Here is a 21,499-nt window from a genome sequence, read left to right on the forward strand (position 1 = left end):
AAGGTGGTGGACAGCTGTCAGGTAATCCATCAAGAAAAGTTCCACAGGATACCAAGAGACTCTTCAGAGAAACAGCGCTCAGCCATTTCAGTACCCTATAGAATAAACCCAACAAGCCGAGTTTGACCAAGGGACTACAACGATCCCAAGGAACTTTACTACATCGTATTCGCAAAGGCTCTGCTCTAACCCCTGCGTGGATGTATGAGACAGGCTTGGCATCATCTCCACTGTGTACCACATGTGATGTGTGTGGTGATATAGAACATTGTCTTATGTGCTGTACAGTGTACGCGGAATGATATGTGCTGTTCGCTTCCCTCAAGAAGACAGGAGCCCCTCACAGTTCCCTTCAGGACATTGCCTACCCACGCGGAAAACAGTCGTGTAGAAAGGATACTTCACATCTTCTTTTAAAGTTAATCCAGTACCAAATACAGCTGTTCTGTTCTGTTGAGGAATACTGTTAAACTGGTATCCATAACCTTAAAGTGCGCTATATACGCACCAGCGCATGTTTATTTTCCTAGTTATTTCAGTTCCGTGGTGCGGACCAGCGGCTGCCACCTGCCCTGAGTAGAGGTATTCCCTTTGCCTATCGTACACTGTTATGCCTTTCCCATACTATCGGACATTAAAATATATTTCTTCATATTGATTTTTAGTCCCACCAATCTACTTTACCGCTTTAGATCCTGGATCGTGTTTTGCAATTCGCCCCGAGTTACTTAGCACTGCCTCCTGTAAACGTGCGGTGAGTGGTACTGCAGAGATCATGTCTTCCTGTCTGACAGCCTTCCTGATATGGGTTTTATCACTTTCTTTATCGAATTGTTGTATTCATATGCGTGGTGGTGGCCCAGTACTACACATGAGTATCCAAATCCTGTTCTGGTGAGACTGCGTGTTGTCGGCTTGGGACAGTGCGATTAGGCAACACTCCAGGCCTGGTTATTCGGTTCCATCGACACTCAGATTTTTTTTTATTCGATGGAGAATTGCGGCGGCAGCGGGATTCGAACCACGGTCCTCTTTCACGCGAGACACGATGCTGTGTTAGAACGCCAGAGCCACTGCTGCGTGTTACAGCCGTCAATAATTTTGTCTGTTGCGCACTTTAATAGCCTTGTTGGTTGGCTAATTGTTATCAAGGAAAGAAAATATGCGCATCTATTAAGTGCTTGTTATATCAGTAAATATATTCGCTTATTATAACTTATACTTTTCTATTTATTATGTCACCTATCGTTCTGTCAATAACACTTGATCGTTATAATGTTTTTTTTTCCACACCTCATGTTATTACCCTCACCAAGTCCTTTAGGCAATGAAATGAAATTGTATGCGTTCACATGCACACTGCATCAACTAGTTTTTTCTTGACACGTTATTAGCCGTTCAGTGCCCTAATTAGCAAATAATCAAAGAAAAAATCATTACATCTACATTAAGCTGCTTAATGCACCCACATTCAAAAGCCAATGCCAAAATTTTGTTAGTACCAGCAAGATTTCAGAAATAGTTACGTTGCAGCTAGCGACAATTATCATTTTGTCCATTTTGTGCAGCTAGTCCGGGCTGTGGCAGAAATCAAACGGAAGACTTCAAACCACCTCGAAGCACCCGGTGGCAGAAAACAATTTCAGTGCGCTAGCAATTATATAGTGGCCATTCCCCGCGTTCACCAGTTGCGTGCTTGTCTGTTTGTCTGTCCGAAAAAACTGCCATCCGTGAAAAACTAGATCTGAACATCGGAACCGAAGGGAAAGCCGAACTGCTAGCGCACCTGACTTGCATTTGGCCTACTGCGCAAACCGACCATCGTTTCTTTTTCTTTTGATCCACCAAATACTTTCCTATGTTTCCGCAATTCTCAGGAAATAAGAGGCGAGGAATTGTTGGACGCTGGCTGCAAGTCCTGCATCCCCTTGTTTTTCTTCACGCTGAGCGGAAACCGCTAAAAAGGGAGAGCATGTTCGCATCAAACTTTGTATCCGAGCTCTATGCAGCAATGAGTATACAAGACGAGCAAACGATATCTTACGAATTAGCGACACTTAATGCTGTATGCTGCCGACAAACTCACACACCCCTCAAGTGAATCCGAAAGTCATTGTAACGGGAAGCTTGCCTTCAGATCAACATCATCATCATCAGCCTGACTACACCCACTGCAGGGCAGAGGCCTCTCCCATGTCTCTCCAATTAACCCTGTCCTTTGCCAGCTGCACCCACCCTATTACCCGCAAACTTCTTAATCTCGTCCACCCACCTAACCTTCTGCCGCCCCCTGCTATGCTTGCCTTCTCTTGGGATCCACTCCGTTAACCAGAAGGACCAGCGGTTATATTTTCTTCGCATTACATTCCCTGCTCAAGCCCATTTATAACGCTTGATTTCGACTAGGATGTCATTAACCAGCGTTGTTGCAACACAAAGACGCGACAACCCTGTCAAAAATAATCTATAGACAGCCTATAGACTTCTTATAGTCTCTGTTTCCTTCCTATAGATATTTATTTTTGTCTATTCATTGTCTATAGACTGTCTATAGACGAAAGGCTACTAAAAGTGTATGGCCATAAATCTATAGTTTGTCAATAGACTGTCTATAGGATTTGCATTGCCTATAGGCTGTTCTCTAGGGTTTGTCTACAGAGAGTCTATAAACATTATAGACAGAAGACTATGGAAAGTCTGTAGACTGTCTAAAGAAATGTTTGTAAGGGAAGCAAGTGAGCAGGATGTGGAGCTGACGCGGACAGATTAAGCAGACTGAAAACGCAGATTTTCTCTGCGTCAGCGCCGTGTCTTCTCCGAATGCTTGTAAATTCAACGTGCAATTTTATGTGATTTTGAACAAATATGCACCTTCTTCAAACTTACCTTCGGCATGAGAAGCGCTGGTTGCCAGCAGCACTGAACAAAGCAGTATGTGGAGAACAGACAGCATCGTGGATTTCCAGTCGGCGGTATTGACGAAGATGTCCGTTATTTCGCAGAAAAAAGAAGTAAGGAAAAATCCAACGAAGCGCCGGCTAAGGGAGCAAACAGTCCCTACTTCTGAGATTTCACCTCCAGGATACCGTCGTCCAATTGAGGTCCACCGCTTCTACGTCGGCCTCCCGTGATGTATGCAAACACAAAGGCGAAGAAATATTGACGTTGACACCTCTTCGTTGTAAGCCCGAACTCTAGAGAAGTGGTCAAGGTCCGCAGGCTCGATTTTCCATATGATACGGTACAAACGAACTGGCCGCCGTAAGTAAAGAATAACTGAGACCAATGAGGCTGACGGAGACCACAACGTGCTCAGTCCACAAAACGTGACGGCCTGCTGAGAGCAAGCCAGAAAAAAAAATGATGGCCTAGCAGTCCCGTCCGAAAATAAAAAAAAAATGGCCGGCCTACAACGTAGATGGTTAGAGAGATCAAAGAACTCACGCGGGTGGACTCTGCACAAGCTAAAGGAACGCACAAAAAAAAAATGCCTTGTTCCGCCGACGCGGGCCCCGGTTGTTGGAAACCACGCGCGATCTAGTCCCTGCTGCTACCCGCATTGGACCACGGCCAAACACGGCACGTATACGAAGCGAGGACGGAAGAAAATATTGGGGACGTCATAGCGAAATCCGAGTCGTAGAAGCAGCTGCGGCGTTTTCGACCACGCCAGGGGTCGTAAGACAAATTGCGCCGCAACCCGCATAGGTTATAAGTGTCACAGCTACGCCGCCAACGGTTTGCTTCTTGAAAAATTGTCACGGTGAGTTTTGCTTTGTTTCCTCTCCTCTTTTGTTCCTGGTTTTGGACACCGTCTATGTTTACTGTGGTTTTGAAAACAAGACTGCAAAATGAGAGCTGAAATGGAGGTGCACTCGAAGGCACGTTCTCGGTTTAGGTCAGAGTTTAAGCCAGAGCAGGGATGGGCAACGGTTTCACATGGATACTCAAGCGCTTTTGCCGGAACGGTCAATGAAAAAAGTATACAGGGCGTTTCATTTTAATCGATTGGAGTTTTCGATAAAATTTCGTGGTATATAGCCAAAAAGGCCAGTTTCTAAACTTGGACTATATGTCAAGCATGTTTGCGAGCCAAATGCGCTAAAAACACTCATAAAAGAATGCTCATGGACAAGACGAAATCAGTCTAAGCCCGACAAAAACGTTTGCTAAAGTATAATTATAATAAGCAATTAGCCGGTTTATTGCTTCAGATGCTCTTAATAAACTACCTTTTGTTTCCTTCAGGACAAATATGTATTAAATGCAATGAAACACGCCATATACAGTGCTCTGCAACTATATGGTCGCAGCTTCGAAAAATTCTCCCGCCTCAACCTGAGGCTCGTTTGTGGTGAAAAAGAACCCCAGGTGGTCGAACTTACCCAAAGGCCTTCTCTACGGCGTCCTACATGGCCTGTGTCGGTTTTGGAATGTTACTCCTATAGAGCTGAACAAAATGTGTCATAATCCTGCTTTCTGACCCGTTAAAGCCTATACACATTTTTCAATAGGGTAGTTACTACAATGAGGACAACGCCGCAGACGCTGCATAGTGTTCCTGAAAGATCTGGTCAATATATTACGGTAAGAATAATATAACTTGTCGCATTTACATTTACTGCACTGACCTTTTACGTGTGAGGTGTGATGCTTCCAGCGGGAGGAGCAGAGAATGATCTCCTCTGGAATTCGTGCGCGTCTTCATAGCAACCAAAGACATGTGAATTACGAAAATATTTAGAGTGTGAAAACGTGAAGAAAACCGCTAGAGTTTTCCCTAAATAATGCGCGAGGCAAGTATTATTGCTCTGTAATCCTCGAGCATAAGAGAAATAAGAAAAGAGGTAAGAACAATCACTGCACGGCGTCGAAGCACTCGGTCCTTCTTCAGTCCTGGGCGCACTGCTGCACGCAGGTTCCGTTCTGCAAGAACATGTCCGGCGGACACTGGCAATTCGGCCCGCCGCAGACAGAGGGGCACACCTGGTCACATGACGGGGGGTTGCACGACGTCGTTTGCGAGAAGACCATGCTTGGATCGGGGCAGAGCGGAGGGCAGTCTTTGATCAGGACACAGGTGCCGTTTGTCCTGGAAGACCTGGAAGTGGCAGTTGTTTGAGCAAGGTTTTGTACGCTTAGCTAATTGCGTAGCCAGTAGACCACACTGCGAAAAAGAGTAAACGCGTGTATATCGGTTTCAACCGTTTGATGTGCGGCGAAGGTTACATTCAAACACCGGTGTACGCGCACGTCAAAGAACCTTGCAAGGCAGAAACCAATCTAAAGCTCTTCACTACCACGTTCCTCACTGCACACAGTGTTGTTCTGGCATACAGAAGTCCATTAATCATGCCTATAATGTCATTTCACACCCTTATTGTTTCTTACGCCCACACCGTGTCAGGGAGCAGTAAGTAAATAAGAATATGCAAAGCTTTTCAAAAATCTCCCAGAAATTTTTTTAAAGAGAACAAAGCAATCTCCATGTCCTGCATAGTTAGTCGCCTGTAGGGTTCAGGTTTGGCAGTTTAAGGGCATCAAGGGAACTCAGACAGCAAGGGCAGTCAGTGTACTATACCTGCACAATGTCAAAGCACAACAGGAGGCTCACCGTGCACAACACGTTGTTCTATAACTCGCGTAAGGGTCGCAGAAACTTCTGAAAAACACTGCGCACAGTTTCTCAGAAGCCAGAATGAACGTTCGAATCACGGGAGTCCGTCAGCACTTCATCAGATATTAGCACTAAGATGAAGAAGGTCGGATTGGTGCGGTGCATCTTATGGCTCATTCTCTCTGAAGACCGTTATATGAGACTCGTAGCAGCATTGTGAGAGCCATATTCTGATGATGATGATGATGATGATGATGATGATGATGATGATGATGACGATGATGGATTTTTATGGCGCAAGGACATCTGTGGCCAAAGAGCGCCATGGCACAAGGTATTTTTCTTCTACTCAAGGTGGGGTCAAAGACCCATTTTCCTAGCATTTAGCCCTAAATAAGCCGAGCACCGGACCAGGGGAAAGCTTGTACCCATTGTACCACCGGTGGGTACCCAGCGGCACTGGGGATCGAACCCCGCACCTCCCGCATGCGAGGCAGATGCTCAGAGCACTAGGCCACCGCGAGAGCCAAATTCTCAATGAAATGCAGTTATCTATGGTTCAACTGAGCAATTGGAAAACTGTTCTGACGTTGTATAAGAAAGCGTTGTCCTTAAAGTTTTAGATTGGTCACTGCCGAGGGATCGACCAGCAAGAACTATAGCCACGCGCAAATGGTCTTCGCAAATGCGACTCCAGATCGCCCCAACAGACTTGTGGTTTAATACCGGCGTGGACAGTGACTAAAATACGTCGTGGCCCTCGTTCACCTGATGTATCCGTCGTAGCAGAAACACCCTTGCACGCAAATCCTCGCGCACATCCGGGCTACGGTCTCGTTGCAGACAAGGGGACAGGCAGTGCCGCACGTTTTGTAGCCAGCGAACGGTTCCTCGTCGCACAGCTGGCACAGCGTCTGGTTGACGCACTCCCCGAACGGCGTCCGCCGGAACCCTTCCTTGCATACGCAGCCTGGACAAGAGTCCCTGCTCCCCTTGTCCTTCCTGTCGACGTTGCAGAAGCACGGGCTGTCCGGCCGAGCGCACGGGTCTCCAGGTTCCTCGCTGAAACCGCACTCCGTAGTCGCAGAGGAACTGGCAGTTCCTGCAGTGGTTTAGACACGACGGTGTTCTCAGGAGAAGTATAAACTTCATTCGGAAAGGCTCCTCGACGGGAACAGTGTGGGTCGCTCCGGACTTTTTGCGTCCGAGAAACTTCCTCTGGGGCTTGTGACCGACGGTTGGTACGAAGTGCTTTCTCATGCCCAACAATTCTGGACAAAAGCATTTTTGAGCGAGAAACCGTTGATGAACGCAATTTCTTCACACAATGTGAGATTTCACTATATATAAGAATCAATATATCCACAGATCAGCCGACGGCAGTGGTGGATTTTTTTTCTATTAAGGATTTTGCTATCGTAAAAAGCATTCCCCATTGGTTTTCTATGGCAGTCTGAACTGTTAGATGCACTCTATGGAAACAGTTTAAAAGAAATGTTTTGCTACATATCAGAAGAATGGACCATTATCTTCAATATTTACATAGCAGCATCTTAAAATTTTGCAATTTTCAACATTTTTATCCGAGAATGCTGGACATGCTGAGGCTTAAGGAATCCGTCGTTCTTAGAACTTCCGGAATTTCACCGCTTGCAATTCATATGCTGTCGAAATGAAGCAATCCAATAAGTTTACTTAGAACATAAATGTGGTTTACCATTCAAGAAAGTCTTAAGGCTTTCTGCTAAGTCGTAAGGCTTCCCCCTAAGGAAGTCTTCTTGGGCTAGCTGTGATCAGAGGTAGGATACCTTTAAGGTATTCCCTTAAGTGTGTCCAGGAACTGCACGGCCACTTCTCAGATGCAGGACATTTTATAAACCATCTGCAACCTCAAAGCGGGAACAGCGCCACGGGAACCTTGCGGCGAATTCCGAAATCTGCTTGAGCTAATGACAATGTTGCCTGCACGCATTTCGTTTAAAAATTAAGGCTGTGAGTAGGCTTAAATCACGTGTTACGTACGCCAAGCAGACGCGATGACAATGTAAAGAAGCACCGCAGTCAGCATCCTGGATCTCCGAGACCTGCTTGCGAAGACTATATGAACCCGCTGGATGGTCGTTATTCTTCCTTATAGGCGGTTTTCAGAGATTGCCACGTGTGTGCCCTTCGTGAATGCCCACGCAGCATATAGTGCAGTGCGCAGACAGTAAGGCAGCCTGGTTCAAAACAAGCACCAACGAATGGAATAGGTGAGAGCGGCACACACGGAAAAATTCGAATTAAAAAAAAAACAAGAATTCCAGTTGCTAACGCGCGCCAGGCGATCAACAGCTGCGGCCGGCTCAGGGTCCACGCCCGCAAAAAACCCCGTCGACATCGCCTACGCAGTTCCCAGCCCTTCGAATAGATGTTGCTACTGCGGCCTTTGCGACCTTTGTCGCAGCAGCTTTGTTGGAGGCATAGATCGGTCACAACAAGAAGTATGTGAACATTCAGGTTAGAAAAAAATTCCTCGGCGATCCTCAGCGGATCGTTTGAATACGTTATAATTCTAGTTCGTTACATATTCCGAAGTCAACGGACGAAAGTTCGTTATATATCCTGGGTTAGCACGCTGAAGTTCGTTTTATTCGACGTTGCAAAGTCCGTTATATCCAAACAGAGCAGCTTCGCTGGCCACTGAACGAGGACACTATGCTATCTCATCAGCTGATCACTCCTAATGTTAAACTGCAACACAGTATGGCGCTGTGCATTGCACATCGTTGTCTTCATCAACTTCCATCTGCGGCGTGAACAAATGAGATCAGCTTAACCACGATCAGAGCTTAACCTTAGTCTAATGTCGTCACCAGGAGTGCCGACGACACAGCAAAGCAAAGCCAAGAGCCAACTAGGCTAAACACGTGCTTTCGCACGTTCTTCTCGGTTTAGCTACGTTAAAATCCTGCCACTCTTTTTCTTCTACAGAACAGCCAGCAGTGGCGGAGTATTTAAACATGTTTCAGGAGCATGTTTTCTGGGTTATAACTGTTGGATATAAGCCTGCCGGCAGCCAGTAAATTTCAGTGTTTGTGCCCCGGAATCAAAAACGATAGGCCTGTATAGCGCTCCGGAAAATAAGCCTTTCCACGGCTCTTTGGCGTACTTGTTCGAATGTCCTTGGCGCAGTAAATGTAGGAGCAGCGAGTCCAGGACACGAGAAAGTGAAAAAAATTTTATTATGGTCGTTTTTTTTCCTGCGAAATGAGCAAAAACACCAGCAGCTGCGCCACGCGCACTACCTGTCTTCCTGCTGCTTGGAAAGTTTCAAACGTCAACTTGTTTTTCTTGGTTTTTTTTGCGGTCGAAGCGTGCGATGCAGGAACACTTTTTTACGGAGGGACCCGCCGAGCATGAGCATTTGCTACCCGGCTTTGATGTAGCGTCGCTTTTCGCTGACCTCAGTTTAGTCACCTTTCGAGCAAGATGATGGCGACTTTGATTCTCGTCATTGCCCTCCCCGTGGTCGTCCAACTCTCAGAGGCAAGCGGTGAGTTTCCGGGGACACCTTTGTGACACACATTTCAAGAAAATTTACGAGTTCTTTTTAATTTCTTTTTTCAAATTACTTAGCCTTGTTCATGGTAGAGAGAGGGCAGGCAGATGGTTTCTGGACACTCACAAATTGAACAAAGGAAAGGGAAAAGCCTCAGGGTGCTTGCCAATGGTTCGACAAGAGGACTTGTCTTTGTCTGGGCAAAGCGTTCATCATTGGCCGGGTTTAAATAGGGCCTTCACTCCGAAGAGGAAGGCCCAGTGAAGGAGAGAAGGGTGTGAAGTGGGAAGGGTGTTAGGATGAGGAGCGGTAATCTTGTCCACAAATTTAATTAATTCATCCATACATATTATTGACAATGATGGCCTAAGAGGAACGTGGGAGGTTTATGTTAGGGTTAGGCCGTCGGACTCCAAAATGAAGTCCAGCAGGGCACTGAGCTTCCGCTTGGCGTCGCTACTGAAGGCTCTTCAGTCTTCGTATATTTTAATGTGGAGGGCGGAGGTGTAGTAGGAAGCGCGGAGGCTCACCGTGCCGGGGCACGTCCAGATGAGGTGCCGTACCGTACTAAATAATTTAATTTCTGTGAGTACGCAACAGATCTCGTGGGATGTCCCTGTGTCGCTGACCGCGCGTAATTCTAAAAGTGGCGACAGCCTGCAGCATTATAAATTTAAAGCAGTCGACTCAAACCAAGGAAAGCAAATGATTTTGGCCAGGAAATTCAATACAGAGAGCACATACGCAGGCTCTGGTCTTCAGGAGATGCAGGGTGGGAACCAAGAAAAAGAGTACGAAGCAAGGGTCATGTATGGGAAGATTGGGGAGGTTAGTCAATTGCCCTTGTCAGGTTGGCTACTGATAGCAGCGGACCCCTTTGTCCCTCAGTGGAGATTACGTAGCTGAAGATAAGCAGATCTCTATTCTCCTCAAAAATGCGATGTTTGTTCACCCGACTGCAATATCGTGAAAATTAGGAAGGGAACTACCGAGAACTCTGCAAATGCCGGCCTTCATCGTCCGATACTAGAAGCCTGGAGGCATATACAAGAACCACTCGCGGATCGCCATAGTGAAGGACAGATTGGCTATTCATTTCCAGCACCAACAGAGCCGCGTGTAGAAAACTGCAGCCGAAACTGACCATTTTACCTGTCAGAAGTTCAAAAGAAATAGCTTCGACTTGGTTGTGCGCTTAGCTGACAGGATGGACAGGGACATCATCATCATCATCAGCCCCCGCGTCCACTATACAGAATTAAGGCCTTTCCGAATGCCCAGGTTCATGATGCACAGACGGTGGAAACAGCGAAAACTGATGCAGGACGAGGAATTGGAGAAAGAGACTATAGTTGGATACAACTCAAGAGCGAAGCACCTTTTCTCGTTAAAGCCCCCCCTCTCTCTCTCTCTCTCTTCCAGCCAATGGCATCATCCGCCGATTCCCATAGGGCTGTTAGCGTGACATTGCAGGGAGTGCTTGATGAATGGGGAGTGTCCCATCCCTGCATTGTAACGCCAGCCTGTTCCTGAGAATCGGCCGAAGCCATTGGCTCGAAGGGGGTAATTTTAGGGAGAAAATCCCCTTCGTTCTTGAGTTGTATCTGGCTTTAGGCTTTTTTCTAGAACCTCGTCGCCACCGTTTCCTCCGCAGTGTGCCAGGCCAACGAAGTGCCCGGAGATCCGTGCCGCTACCCGGACAACGTGTGCATCTGCAACGTGACCCGGCAGACGCCGAGGCCCGTCGAGACCTGCTCGGGTTGCGTATGCAAGGACGGCTACTGGCGGTCCCTGTTCGGTGCATGCGAGCCCGTCGACAGCTGCCTGACGTGCCGGGGTGACCTTTACGCCGACTACAAGAGCTGCGGCAGCCGATGCGCCCCAATCTGCAACGGAACGCTGTCCGAAGTGTGCCCAGACATCTGCGTGGGGGGCTGCTTCTGCTTACCCGGCTATGTCAGGTGAGCAAGGGCGCTCCGTTACAGTTTGCGCAGTGAAAGAAAAAGAGAAGGAACAAACGAGGGAAATGCAGGAAAAATTAACCGGTCTTGGATCCGATTCACTACGTTGCGTATATATGGAAGGGAAAAAAATTAGGGGCTATGAATTAGATCGACGCAAAGGAAATGCGATAGCTCACGTCTTTCACTTGCCAATCTATTCGAGTTCTTATTTCATTGTCTTTCATTCACCAGTCTATTGTTCCGCCGCGGTGGCTCATTGGTTACGGCGCTCGGCTGCTGGCACGAAAGACGCGGGTTCGATCCCGGCCGCGGCGGTCGAATTTCGATGGAGGCGAAATGCTAGAGGCCCGTGTATACTGTGCGATGTCAGTGCACGTTAAAGAACCCTAGGTGGTCGAAATTTCCGGAGGCCTTCACTACGGTGTTTCTCATAGCCTGAGTCGCTTTGAGACGTTAAGCTCTAATATATCATAAACCAAAAACAATCTATTAATATTATGATTCTATTTCAATTCCGATTCTATTTCAAATCTGATCGTATTCCTGCACTGTTCTATTCCAATTTTGATTTCATTCTTATTGCGATTCTATTTCGATTCTGATTCTATTTGAGTACTGTTTCATTACAATTTTAAAATTTGGATGGGAAAAAAATAGCGCTGAGTGAAACTGATTTACAACATAAAATATAGGAGATGGAAAAATCAGTTGTCAGTTCAACGCTCTTTCCTGTCCAGTCTTCGTTCCGCCTTCAGGCACCTTCTTTCGCGCTGCTTTACTTATGCCAGTGGACCAACTAGCTCCGAAAAAAATCTACTTCGATATCAAACGAAGTGTGCAACGAATGCACGCCTTGCGGCAGGAACAGGATTATATAGGACAGCGGATGCAGGGTTCGTCATGAAATTTGTGTAGGTTGTGCTTTTGCAGAGCGTGGCGCCACTTTTGCTGCTTTTCGCGTCAGGCCATTACAATCCATGGGACGGATAGGCCGCATTGCCTGCATACCAGCAAGAGCTTGCAGCAGAGTTTCCATAATGCGACCCGAGTCCCAGCGTTCGCTGTAAAAGGGGTCATGAAGGTCACGCATGTGCATCGTCAATATGGAAGTTGTTTAGTGGGTCACTCTACCCACTGACAACGAAAGGGTAATAAAAATTATGCACGTTAATTAACACAAAAACCCAAGGTTTGTTCATCAGCATCACCATCAATTAATTATTCCCATTATTCTTTTCACAGATCTGCACGTTGTTGTTTGCACTAACATCTGTTAATGAAATTCGAACTAAGAAGCTTGCGGGAGTAGGCAGGTCGCAGATGGAGGAAAACAAGGTTAACTGGAGGTCAGTGGTGGAAGAATTTGTCCTGCAATGGATGTACATAAGCTGCCCTTACAAAAATGGTCTATAGACAGTCTATATATTTCTTATGGACTCTATTGCCTTCCTATAGATATTTCTTTTTGTCTATTCATAGTCTATAGAATATCTATAGACGAAAGTGTACTAAATGTGTATGGCCATGAATCTATAGCTTGTCTATAGACTGTCTATACGATTTGTATTGTCTATAGACTGTTCTCTAGCGTTTTTCTATAGAGAGTCTATAGACTTTATAGATGGAAGTCCATGGACAGTCTACAGACTGCCTAAAGAAATTTTTGTAAGTGTGATGATGACAACGAATGCTCATATAAACATTAGCATATTCAAATTGATGACAGTGGGCCATGTGACCTTGCTATGCGATGACGTCATTTTAAACGGAAGAAGACCGCGAGTCCGCTTGTAAGAACTAATGCTGCAAAAGTAGGGCAATCTGAGCTCTACTTTGAATGTAACATAACTCAATTCTACGCCGTTGTGAAGAAGTTGCACCCAAGGAACACACCTCACACGAAAGCATGGACAATGCAATCACTTCGTACCGCAGATCCTCCCACAACGGCACCTGCGTACCGATAGACGTCTGTCCTCCGCTGTGCCGGGACCCAAACCAGGTCTACGTCTCCAGCGTCACCTGTTTTCCCAAGACGTGCGATCACGGAGGCCATAGTCGGTGCGGCCCCCCCTGCGGGCAGCCTGGATGCCAGTGCAAACAAGGCTTCTACACGCTTCCAAACGGAACGTGCGTCGACAGCTGCTAGCTGCTGCTCACTGAACACGCCGGGACTGTCGCAGAGCAGCCTGTAGCCACGAGTATAAAAGGGCTGTTGTTGTCGTTGTTGTTGCTGTTGTTGTTGTTGTGCACTCGATAACATGGCACATACCCATGAGTGGGATAGGATCGACCACCCCAAAAGTTCAACACTGGAACATCATGGAGAGGTTTTCGATGAAACGCAAAAATAGAGGTGAAAAAAAAAAAACTGAAGGCGAAAAAGAAATAAAAAATACTGGAATGAAGACGACAAGCGCTGGAGTCAGCGCCTATATTTGCCGATTTGAACCGCTAAATGTAGGAAACACAAAACTTCCTAGATGGCGCTGATGTGAAAATGCATACTTGAAAAGCGCACTGCTATAACAATCGCCCTCCAGTGGAAGATCTGTAAAGAGGAAAAGCTTAACGAAGCAGGCTTCTATATGGCTTTGTTCAAGATAATTTTTTGTGTGCTTTTACCTAAGTAACGCTACGGAGATCGCGTTAGCCTAACAGATACATTATGTTATGTGCAGCAGCTTCGATGGTCACTGTTATGGTACTGTAACTAGGAAAGCCTTAAAACTAACGCCGAAACGGCTCACCGACGTGCCCTCTTTGTTGTTGCCTTCGTGACATGGCACATACCCACGACGGGGAATTGGCCAGGATTCAGTGAGGAGAGCCAAAGAAGAGGGTAGACTGGTGCCAAGCTAATGGTTGTGCCTTGAGTGATATATCAAAATAACTGAAGGGGAAAGCAAGAAAATAACAAACTAAAGAGAGAGAATATCAGAGAACTGAATACATGAAAATTCCTAAAAGATCCTTTAAATGCGGAAATTTTGCATACAATTAGCAAGGGAATCTGCCGGTAGCTGTTTTGTAATTGTGGAGGCATTCGCGAACCTTATGCGATATGCGAAACCTCTGGCGCTCGCACCGAAGAAGAGGGACCGACAAAATGAGTCCCAACTTTGTAACGGGAATTCCTAGATGCGTCCTTCTCTGCTGTTCTGCCGCCGCTTCTCTCATTTGAGGAAGCGGCTTTTGCAAATTCCATTTCATCAACTGGGCTTGCCTGTATCTTCCGCGGTTGTTCTTTCCATTGGCGCTTCTTTGCTTGGACGAAGCGACAGGAGTGTGCGCTCTGCTGCGTAGAATTTCCTTCAAGAAACGCAGCGACTCCTATTCTAATTTCTTTTTCCCGCTCTAAGTCAGTACGACATTGCAACATTAGAGGTATTGTGTACTATTGTGCACATTAAGCCATTGTCTCGTCTTCGATCTCCAAGTTAACAGGACCCCTGTCCTTGCGTCTTCCAATTTATCAGCCTACACACTATTTCCACTCCTTTTCCGTCCAAAAGTTTCCTGTATCCAGTAATTAACCGCCTCTGTCTTGGCCACTCCCCCGCAGTGGGTATGTGCCAGCAACGTCTGAGGACTACTACTACTATTGTGCGCGCTGGTCTCAGCGCCTCTGCGGTGCGGCGTGGGTGGGCGCTACAAATTTGAATGCTTTCATCATCTGACAAAAACCATCATCATCATCCGAGGCCTCGGTTCGCCGCGAGCCATCTGCGTGAGAGGGAACAAGATAAGGAAGAAGAAAGACTGCCGCCGTCCTGGTTGCTCCTGCCTGTCTCATCCTCTGCCCCCTCTGGAGAACGTCCGCTCAATTCGCACGCAGAGAAGACGCAGCCATCGAGCAGAGACGCTAGGACTAACGCCGTCACCACTCACGCGGACAGCTGCTCCGACGCGGGGCAGACGACTGGAGCGGTCCGCCGCCGCCATGACTAGCAGCCCGGCACTGTCCCAGTCCCAGGGCGGCACCCTGCGCTCGATCCTCGTTGGCTCGCCGCAGTGGAAGTCCCACCGGCCTCCCAGCTGCTCTGCCGAGATTTCCTCCAGCGTGAGTGACACGTTGAGGTATAGATAGATTACCGCCTTCTAACCGCGCTTTCACCGAAGACGGAGCCTGTAGAAGAGGTGACTGAACGAAATACAGGCGCTTGTAAGCATCGGCCTCTTTCGCAAGCTACTGTGGGGCTTTGAGACAGTAGTAATGGTAATAAGAACTTATTTACTTAAATCGAGGAATTTGGAGCACGTAGGGCAGTGGCGCATCGCTTAACCGCTTAACCACTGCAGCACTGTGCCAGGAGGGGTATGAGGACTCCCAGCGATCTATAAATGTGAAGGAGAGAATGACCAATTCCGTACATATGGGGCATTAGCCCGTTAACGCGCTGTCGTGGCATACCCTTAAGGCGGAGCTTAAGTAGGATTTTGCCAATTTTTGTCCGAAGCCTGCCTGACCTTGAAAACCGATTCTCTAATCGAAACCGAAGTGTGAAAACTAAAGAGCTATACTGCACCAGAGTAGCATTTGACCTAACTACGCTTAATCGTCCGTCATTTTTTTTAGGCGACGTTGGGGTTTCGTGTTGATGAACCATCTGATACTTTCGCTTTAAGAAGAGATTTTCATTGCGCCTCCCTTTTGTGCAGCCTTAAGCCGAGGACTTGGTGGCAGAGGTGATCGTGTGCTGTGCCCTTCGCATCGTTCGGTCCCCATTGTACTGTAATATCCATTAGTGTGTAAAACACAACTAAAAATTTAGATTGAATATATATGCCTACCATTGCTACAATGACGATTAAAGTACTCATTTGTATGGGTGTAGGATGTCTGTTGCGTGTATGCATCTACGATTTCATTAGTGCCGAGGGTAAGCTCTAGTCTAGGACTTCATGGTCACAAATGACGCCATTCTGTCCGGACAAATCAATGACTAGCCTTCAACCCAATCAACGTGGCGCATCATCATGACATTATGCGTGACATCATTCAGTTCTGACCAGTGGGCGTTGCTTCATTGTCATGACATGATCTCAAAGGGTGTGGCTGCAAAAGAAAGAACCAGACTTGACGGGCCGGGCCACCTGGGAATCAGCCGTCCAACTTACCCAACCATCGTTCCAGTGGGCTGCTCTTTGGTATTGTGCTTTGCATCGGTTGCTCCTTTGGCCACGAAGGGATGCCACCTCTCGAATTCACCACTAGGCTATCTTGTAAGCAAAGGGGAGTCGCAGTCCGTGGCGCGTCTTTGTGTTTACATGCAATTCAAGAGATTTCCTACCTTTATTGAGAAGAACAGTACGATTGCTGTCATCTCTTCAGCAGAGTAGAGCACCAAACTTGAAGTTTCGGAATTTTATCGTGGCCATGATGAGAATGCTATGCCAAAATAACTGAAAGTGCATTCCATAATCTTTAATCCAAACATGAAGGATAATAGGAAAAAAATTTGTTGCAGCTGTCTTGAGTTTCATTAACGTAATAGACTTGATGGTGACTGGACAAATGTACCATTTGGAGTAAGACTTTTTCACGCGTGGGTTAGTTCGTGTAATTTTTAAGCAGGCATCCGCCTAATAAGTGTACTGGCCCGTCGTTTTTTTCTTTCTTTGTCTTCGTCAATTAACCCCCACTTATTCAAAGTAAGCAGCTGGTTAAACCAGAAGTTAGAATTAAGCGAGTTTGAATATGCTAGCAATCAGTGCGTGTTGAAACTTTCATGTCCTGCAGTCGCGGCCTCCCATCACGCCTTTGACAAGGCTCCGTAGCGAGTACGCCTGGTGTCGCGGCCTGAGCAGTGCCCTCTGCTCGTGCGGCTTCCTGGTTGCTCTGCTGCTGCTGGTCGCCGTGGTGCTGTTCCCGCGTGCGGGCCCTCCGCGACACACCATCCCCTGCTGGGCGGAGCAGTGCGGAGCCTACGTGCGGGCCCTGGAGGCTTCCATCAACACCTCGCGAGACCCGTGCGATGACTTCCATCGCTACGTGTGCGACAAGTGGCGCCCCGCTTCTGGAGGCCGGACGTTCCTCGAAGACTCGATGCTGACTTTCAGGAAGGTGGTCATGAGAAACGCCGCCAATGCGAGCCCTCCGCCGAAGAACCAAGACGGCTACGAAAAGGCAGCCATGCTGTACCAGAGCTGCGTCACCGAGCCGACTCCTGACACGCTTGGAGACTTCCGGCTGTTCCTCAAGGAGCGTCGTCTTCCCTGGCCCGAGATCGACAACGACGCCAACGCCCTCGATGTCGCCCTCGATCTGTCCCTCAACTGGCACCTTCCGGTCTTTTTTTACGTCTACTTTGTCTTCATTGCACCGGAACCGACGTCTCGAGGGCCCCAGAAATTCGCGATTTCTTCATCTTCGCGGCTGGTCTTCACCGACAACTCCCTTGGTTTCGGCCCCGAAACTCTTCTCGAAGAACGCAGGCTTCGTGAAAGCAACGCGGTGCACATCTGTGCCTTACGAGAAGCCATGACAGACCGCGGCGTCAGAAATTCTGACATGGTCCACTGTCAAGCCCTCGATCGACTCCAGCAAGATATCCTTGAGAAACTAGCAGGGGGTAAGGCAGATGTACGTCAGCAATACTGGATGCACTACGACAGCCTAAAAAGCTTCGCCAAACATCTCAATCTGTCCGTTTCTGGCGAGCAGTGGGCCCGGTTGGTTAGGAAGCACTTAAACGAGCCAGAAGCGAAGTTCATATCCTCGATTCCAGTGGAAGTCCGCAACCGGCGCCAAATGGTCGCCATGGGCCGAATCCTCATTAACGTGGAGAACAAGAACCTGCTGGACTTCATGGGTCTTTCTGTGGTGCAGTACCTGGGCCGATTCGAGAGTGCCAAGCTCGCCACTCTCATCTATGGCGGTCATTCCAACCTCGCAGAGAGACACCCCGACGTATGCTACCGACTCGTGAACCGCCTGGCGCCGAGGCTCCTGACCACGCCAAGTGTTAAGCTCCTGCTTGACGCCGAGCGTATCAGGAAGGTGTCTGAAATCTTCACCTCGGTGAAGCAGTTCTTAGGCAAGTCGCTGAGGACCGCGTCTTGGATTCCCAACTCCTCTCGCCCCTTGGTGCTGAGGTTGCTCAACGAGACGGCCATGACGCATGAAGCAGCGCTGACCGGGGAACTAGGAGGAATCGACGGACCTTCTGGGTTGGCTGAAAGCCTGCCCGACTTCGGTGGCCAATTCCTGGACAACCTCAGCCGAATCCCTCACAACAGCTGGGACAAGGTCCTTCGATTCCTGGAACCACCGTCGTCGTCCGCCTCCACACCGGACAAGACAGCGTGGGCACTGCACATCTCGGGTGACTTGCACTGGGCAGACCTCTGGCGGCAACACGACACGTCGTTAGTGCCTCAAATGGTCGTCCTTCCCAGCCTGTACATGCTGGACCCCGTGTTTCCGGCGGGCGCGTACGAGAGCGTGAACTATGGCGTCGTCGGGTCGCTACTTGCCCGTCAGCTGCTGGCCGCGATGGACCCAACGGGACCTGCCGTGGACCTTTCCTTGAGCGGACATCCTAAAGAAAGCAGCGATGACAAAAAGGACGGCATCTTGCGCTGCATCAGAGAGGCTTTTGTACAGGACCGGTCCAACGTAACGATAGCTCAGGTGGTCACGTCTGGGCGCGACGTTGATAGCGGGTACCTGTACGCAATGTTCGTCGCGGCGGCGTCACTGAAGCCCCTGTATGAAGCCCTTGCCTCGAGTCCCGGCTATCCTGACTGGAGCAGCGGCTTTAAGGGGTACACAGCAGACCAGCTGTTCTTCCTGGCCATATGCTTTGCCAGCTGCGGCGCCCGGCTGGAAGAGACGGCGAGTCAAGGAGAGCCAAGCCAAGCTGACTGGTGCAATATGCCGCTTCGGCTCTCCACCAAGTTCGCCGATGCTTTCGGCTGCGCCGCTCGCAAAAATATGACTTACAGCGAGGGGTGTGACCTGTGATTTATCGTCCAATGGATATCCAGTGGACGTCGCGCGGACATTTAGGATCTCCACGGGACGTCCAAGGGAGTTCTAGTGCTCATCGGGCAAAAATGTGGAGATGGTCCGCTGGTATTATCTTCGTTTACTTACCTCTTGTTGTTTCGTGACTGCCATTTCGTGTCTGCGGGCAACGATTATATATTCGAAGCAGCGCTTTACCTCATTTTATTTCAGTCAGGGCTTTTTTTTAGACTCAGTGTACATGCGGAATTGAGGTTGTAATGTGGCTTCGCGTCCAAATGCAAAAACAACGAGCTAGGGGAACGAATACCATACACGACCAACCTATTACCTTTTTTTATGCCACTGGTAAATACACTTAATATTTATTATGAGGACCTCAATTTTGGTTCGTGCAGGAATTTAGAATTTTCGTCTCTCGTTGAATCTTTGTTAAGTGCTGTAATCAAGGAGCCTTTTGGCATGTGTGAGTTGTAAATTGTGTGCAATATTTTCTCAAATTAATTTATGGGTTGTCGGAAAAGCGCGCAGGTTGCCACTCTTAAAATCCTTCAGCCCATTTCGTGTCAGTATTTCTTCGCGCTAGCTGCGTTAATGACATCGACTAAGATTTGTTTTTTTTGTAGCATATTTGTCCTTTTTTTATTACACACGCAGTAAATCTTCAAGAGAAGTGCGCGGAATGGACCCTAAAGCAAGCTGTCTGATTGTGTTAATGCCTTTTGGGCTCCTACTTTAAGTGTCACATGTCTAAGGCACACGGATTCTCGCACGCAGCCCATTCAGTAATTAGCTTTGAAAAACTATGAATGCCGGACGTTCGTTTTTGTTTCTACTATGCCGTTGGTACTTTTTTGCCGTATTAATGTATATATATCGCCGTGAAGTGCTGTCTAGTCTTGCATGCAGACACACTGTTGAGCGCACGGATTAAAACTGAAGTGCTGTGCTTATATGCGATGTGGATTTGACGGGACTTTGATGGGACTTTTCAGAAAGCGCAGTTGAGATGTATGTGACATATATCCGGAGCATAAATAGGCACATCGGGGGCACAGATACCATACACGATTTGTTTTGGGGGAAATGCATATGCTGCAGACAATGTATCGTTTTTTTTCTTGAAACGAGCAGTGGTAATTCGCTGGATAATAAAAAAGTGACTCGGACAGAGCGCTTATTTCTAACACGTTTGTTTCAGCTCGACATCAGACCAGCATAACACCTTCCTAGGAACGGGTCTACTCAGAGAGAAAAAAAGTATCAACGTGCGGATAGAGGACATTTCGGCAATTCTTTTTTTCGACGGCGCACAAAGTGGGCTCATGCGCAGATCATCGACGCAGGCTATTTTTGTTGTCCCATTTTTTAAAAATATCTACCCAGCTGTTGAGCAAACGGTATACACGCCCTTTTCCTCGCGGACACGTACAGTTTTTACTCGGTTCTAACGTGCGCATTTTTCCGGAAAAATTCCCTAAAGATGACATGCGCGTAAGAATCGAGAAAATGAAACTATACGCCATCAACCACATATACTGTCATCGGCATTACACAATGACGGCACACAGAATAAATACACTAAAATACAACGGCAGTGATCATGCACGCATTGTAGGCACTTTTTTCATTTGTGAAAGTCAGTATTCTGCTCACACGTACTGTTCACGGATGGCAAGTCTACTATGGTACAGACCCGTGCTCCATGAAGTGCATTCACGGTGGAATACAAGAGGTGGCTACACCGTTAGTCAGCTTGCTAGTGCCTCCAAAACATCCATTGTACGTTATAGATTTACGGCCAAATTACTCTTGACCCTCACAAAAATTTTTTAGACAGTCCATAGACTTCTGTCTATAAAGTCTAAAGACTCTCTATAGACAAACCCTAGAGAAGAGTCTATATGCAATACAAATACTACAGACAGTCTATAGACAATCTACAGATTTTGTGGGCAAACACTAGTAGTAGACTTTTTCTATAGACAGTCTATAGACTAGAAATAGACAAAGAATTATCTATAGAAAGGCAATAGAGCCTGTAAGAAGTTTATAGACTGTCTAAAGACCTTTTTATAAGGGGATTCAGCAGGTTAATGGGTGTATTGGGTTTATTTCGTGTACAATTATAAAAAACTTGATTTATACTGCATTCGTGACGCATGTGATGGCTGTTTTGTATTTTTTTCTACACACGTGATTTTCTCAACTTTGCAAGGTAGCATCACAAGTGTGTATACTTGGACAAGTCGGTAACATGTGACTTGACTGTAGCTCAAGAAACACACAGGACGACAGAACCGAGACACGCACCATAGGCCTTTTGAAAGAGCACAGTGCAAATAACAAAAAAAAATTGTCGATCTGCGTGGTTAGGCCAAATGCGAGCTCGGTGCGCTGGCGAT

The 21,499-nt window shown here is 47.5% G+C and overlaps 3 protein-coding genes across 3 annotated transcripts; 2 read left to right on the forward strand and 1 right to left on the reverse strand.

The window, feature by feature from the left end:
* Positions 1-2,630: 2,630 nt before the first annotated feature.
* On the reverse strand, positions 2,631-7,810 carry LOC144104458 (uncharacterized). Its single transcript, XM_077637475.1, has 3 exons — positions 7,640-7,810; positions 6,386-6,719; positions 2,631-5,101 (listed from the first exon to the last, which is right to left on the reverse strand). The coding sequence occupies exons 1-3, from the start codon at positions 7,683-7,685 to the stop codon at positions 4,891-4,893; spliced, it is 591 nt and encodes a 196-aa protein (XP_077493601.1). The 5' UTR covers positions 7,686-7,810; the 3' UTR covers positions 2,631-4,890.
* Positions 7,811-8,961: 1,151 nt separating this feature from the next.
* LOC144105563 (inducible metalloproteinase inhibitor protein-like) lies at positions 8,962-13,423 on the forward strand. Its single transcript, XM_077638684.1, has 3 exons — positions 8,962-9,152; positions 10,813-11,119; positions 13,058-13,423. Exons 1-3 carry the CDS (start codon positions 9,089-9,091, stop codon positions 13,269-13,271), a joined length of 585 nt encoding a protein of 194 aa, XP_077494810.1. The 5' UTR covers positions 8,962-9,088; the 3' UTR covers positions 13,272-13,423.
* Positions 13,424-14,533: 1,110 nt separating this feature from the next.
* LOC144104459 (neprilysin-1-like) lies at positions 14,534-20,690 on the forward strand. Its single transcript, XM_077637476.1, has 2 exons — positions 14,534-15,185; positions 16,866-20,690. The coding sequence occupies exons 1-2, from the start codon at positions 15,066-15,068 to the stop codon at positions 19,089-19,091; spliced, it is 2,346 nt and encodes a 781-aa protein (XP_077493602.1). The 5' UTR covers positions 14,534-15,065; the 3' UTR covers positions 19,092-20,690.
* The last annotated feature ends 809 nt before the right edge of the window (positions 20,691-21,499 follow it).

This window comes from Amblyomma americanum, chromosome 9 (genome assembly GCF_052857255.1).
Source record: "Amblyomma americanum isolate KBUSLIRL-KWMA chromosome 9, ASM5285725v1, whole genome shotgun sequence".
Taxonomy (NCBI): Eukaryota; Metazoa; Arthropoda; class Arachnida; order Ixodida; family Ixodidae; genus Amblyomma; species Amblyomma americanum.

What these genes read in the sequence shown, in the direction of transcription:
- LOC144104458 (XM_077637475.1), bottom strand. Translation starts at nt 7,685, where the DNA reads ATGCTGACTGCGGTGCTTCTTTACATTGTCATCGCGTCTGCTTGGC. An exon ending in TGTCATCGCGTCTGCTTGGC is followed by an intron (nt 6,720 to 7,639) that starts GTACGTAACACG and finishes AAACCACTGCAG; the next exon opens with GAACTGCCAGTTCCTCTGCG. An exon ending in TGCTACGACGGATACATCAG is followed by an intron (nt 5,102 to 6,385) that starts GTGAACGAGGGC and finishes TGCCACTTCCAG; the next exon opens with GTCTTCCAGGACAAACGGCA.
- LOC144105563 (XM_077638684.1), top strand. Translation starts at nt 9,089, where the DNA reads ATGATGGCGACTTTGATTCTCGTCATTGCCCTCCCCGTGGTCGTCCAA. An exon ending in CCAACTCTCAGAGGCAAGCG is followed by an intron (nt 9,153 to 10,812) that starts GTGAGTTTCCGG and finishes TTTCCTCCGCAG; the next exon opens with TGTGCCAGGCCAACGAAGTG. An exon ending in TGCTTACCCGGCTATGTCAG is followed by an intron (nt 11,120 to 13,057) that starts GTGAGCAAGGGC and finishes TTCGTACCGCAG; the next exon opens with ATCCTCCCACAACGGCACCT.
- LOC144104459 (XM_077637476.1), top strand. Translation starts at nt 15,066, where the DNA reads ATGACTAGCAGCCCGGCACTGTCCCAGTCCCAGGGCGGCACCCTGCGC. An exon ending in CTGCCGAGATTTCCTCCAGC is followed by an intron (nt 15,186 to 16,865) that starts GTGAGTGACACG and finishes CATGTCCTGCAG; the next exon opens with TCGCGGCCTCCCATCACGCC.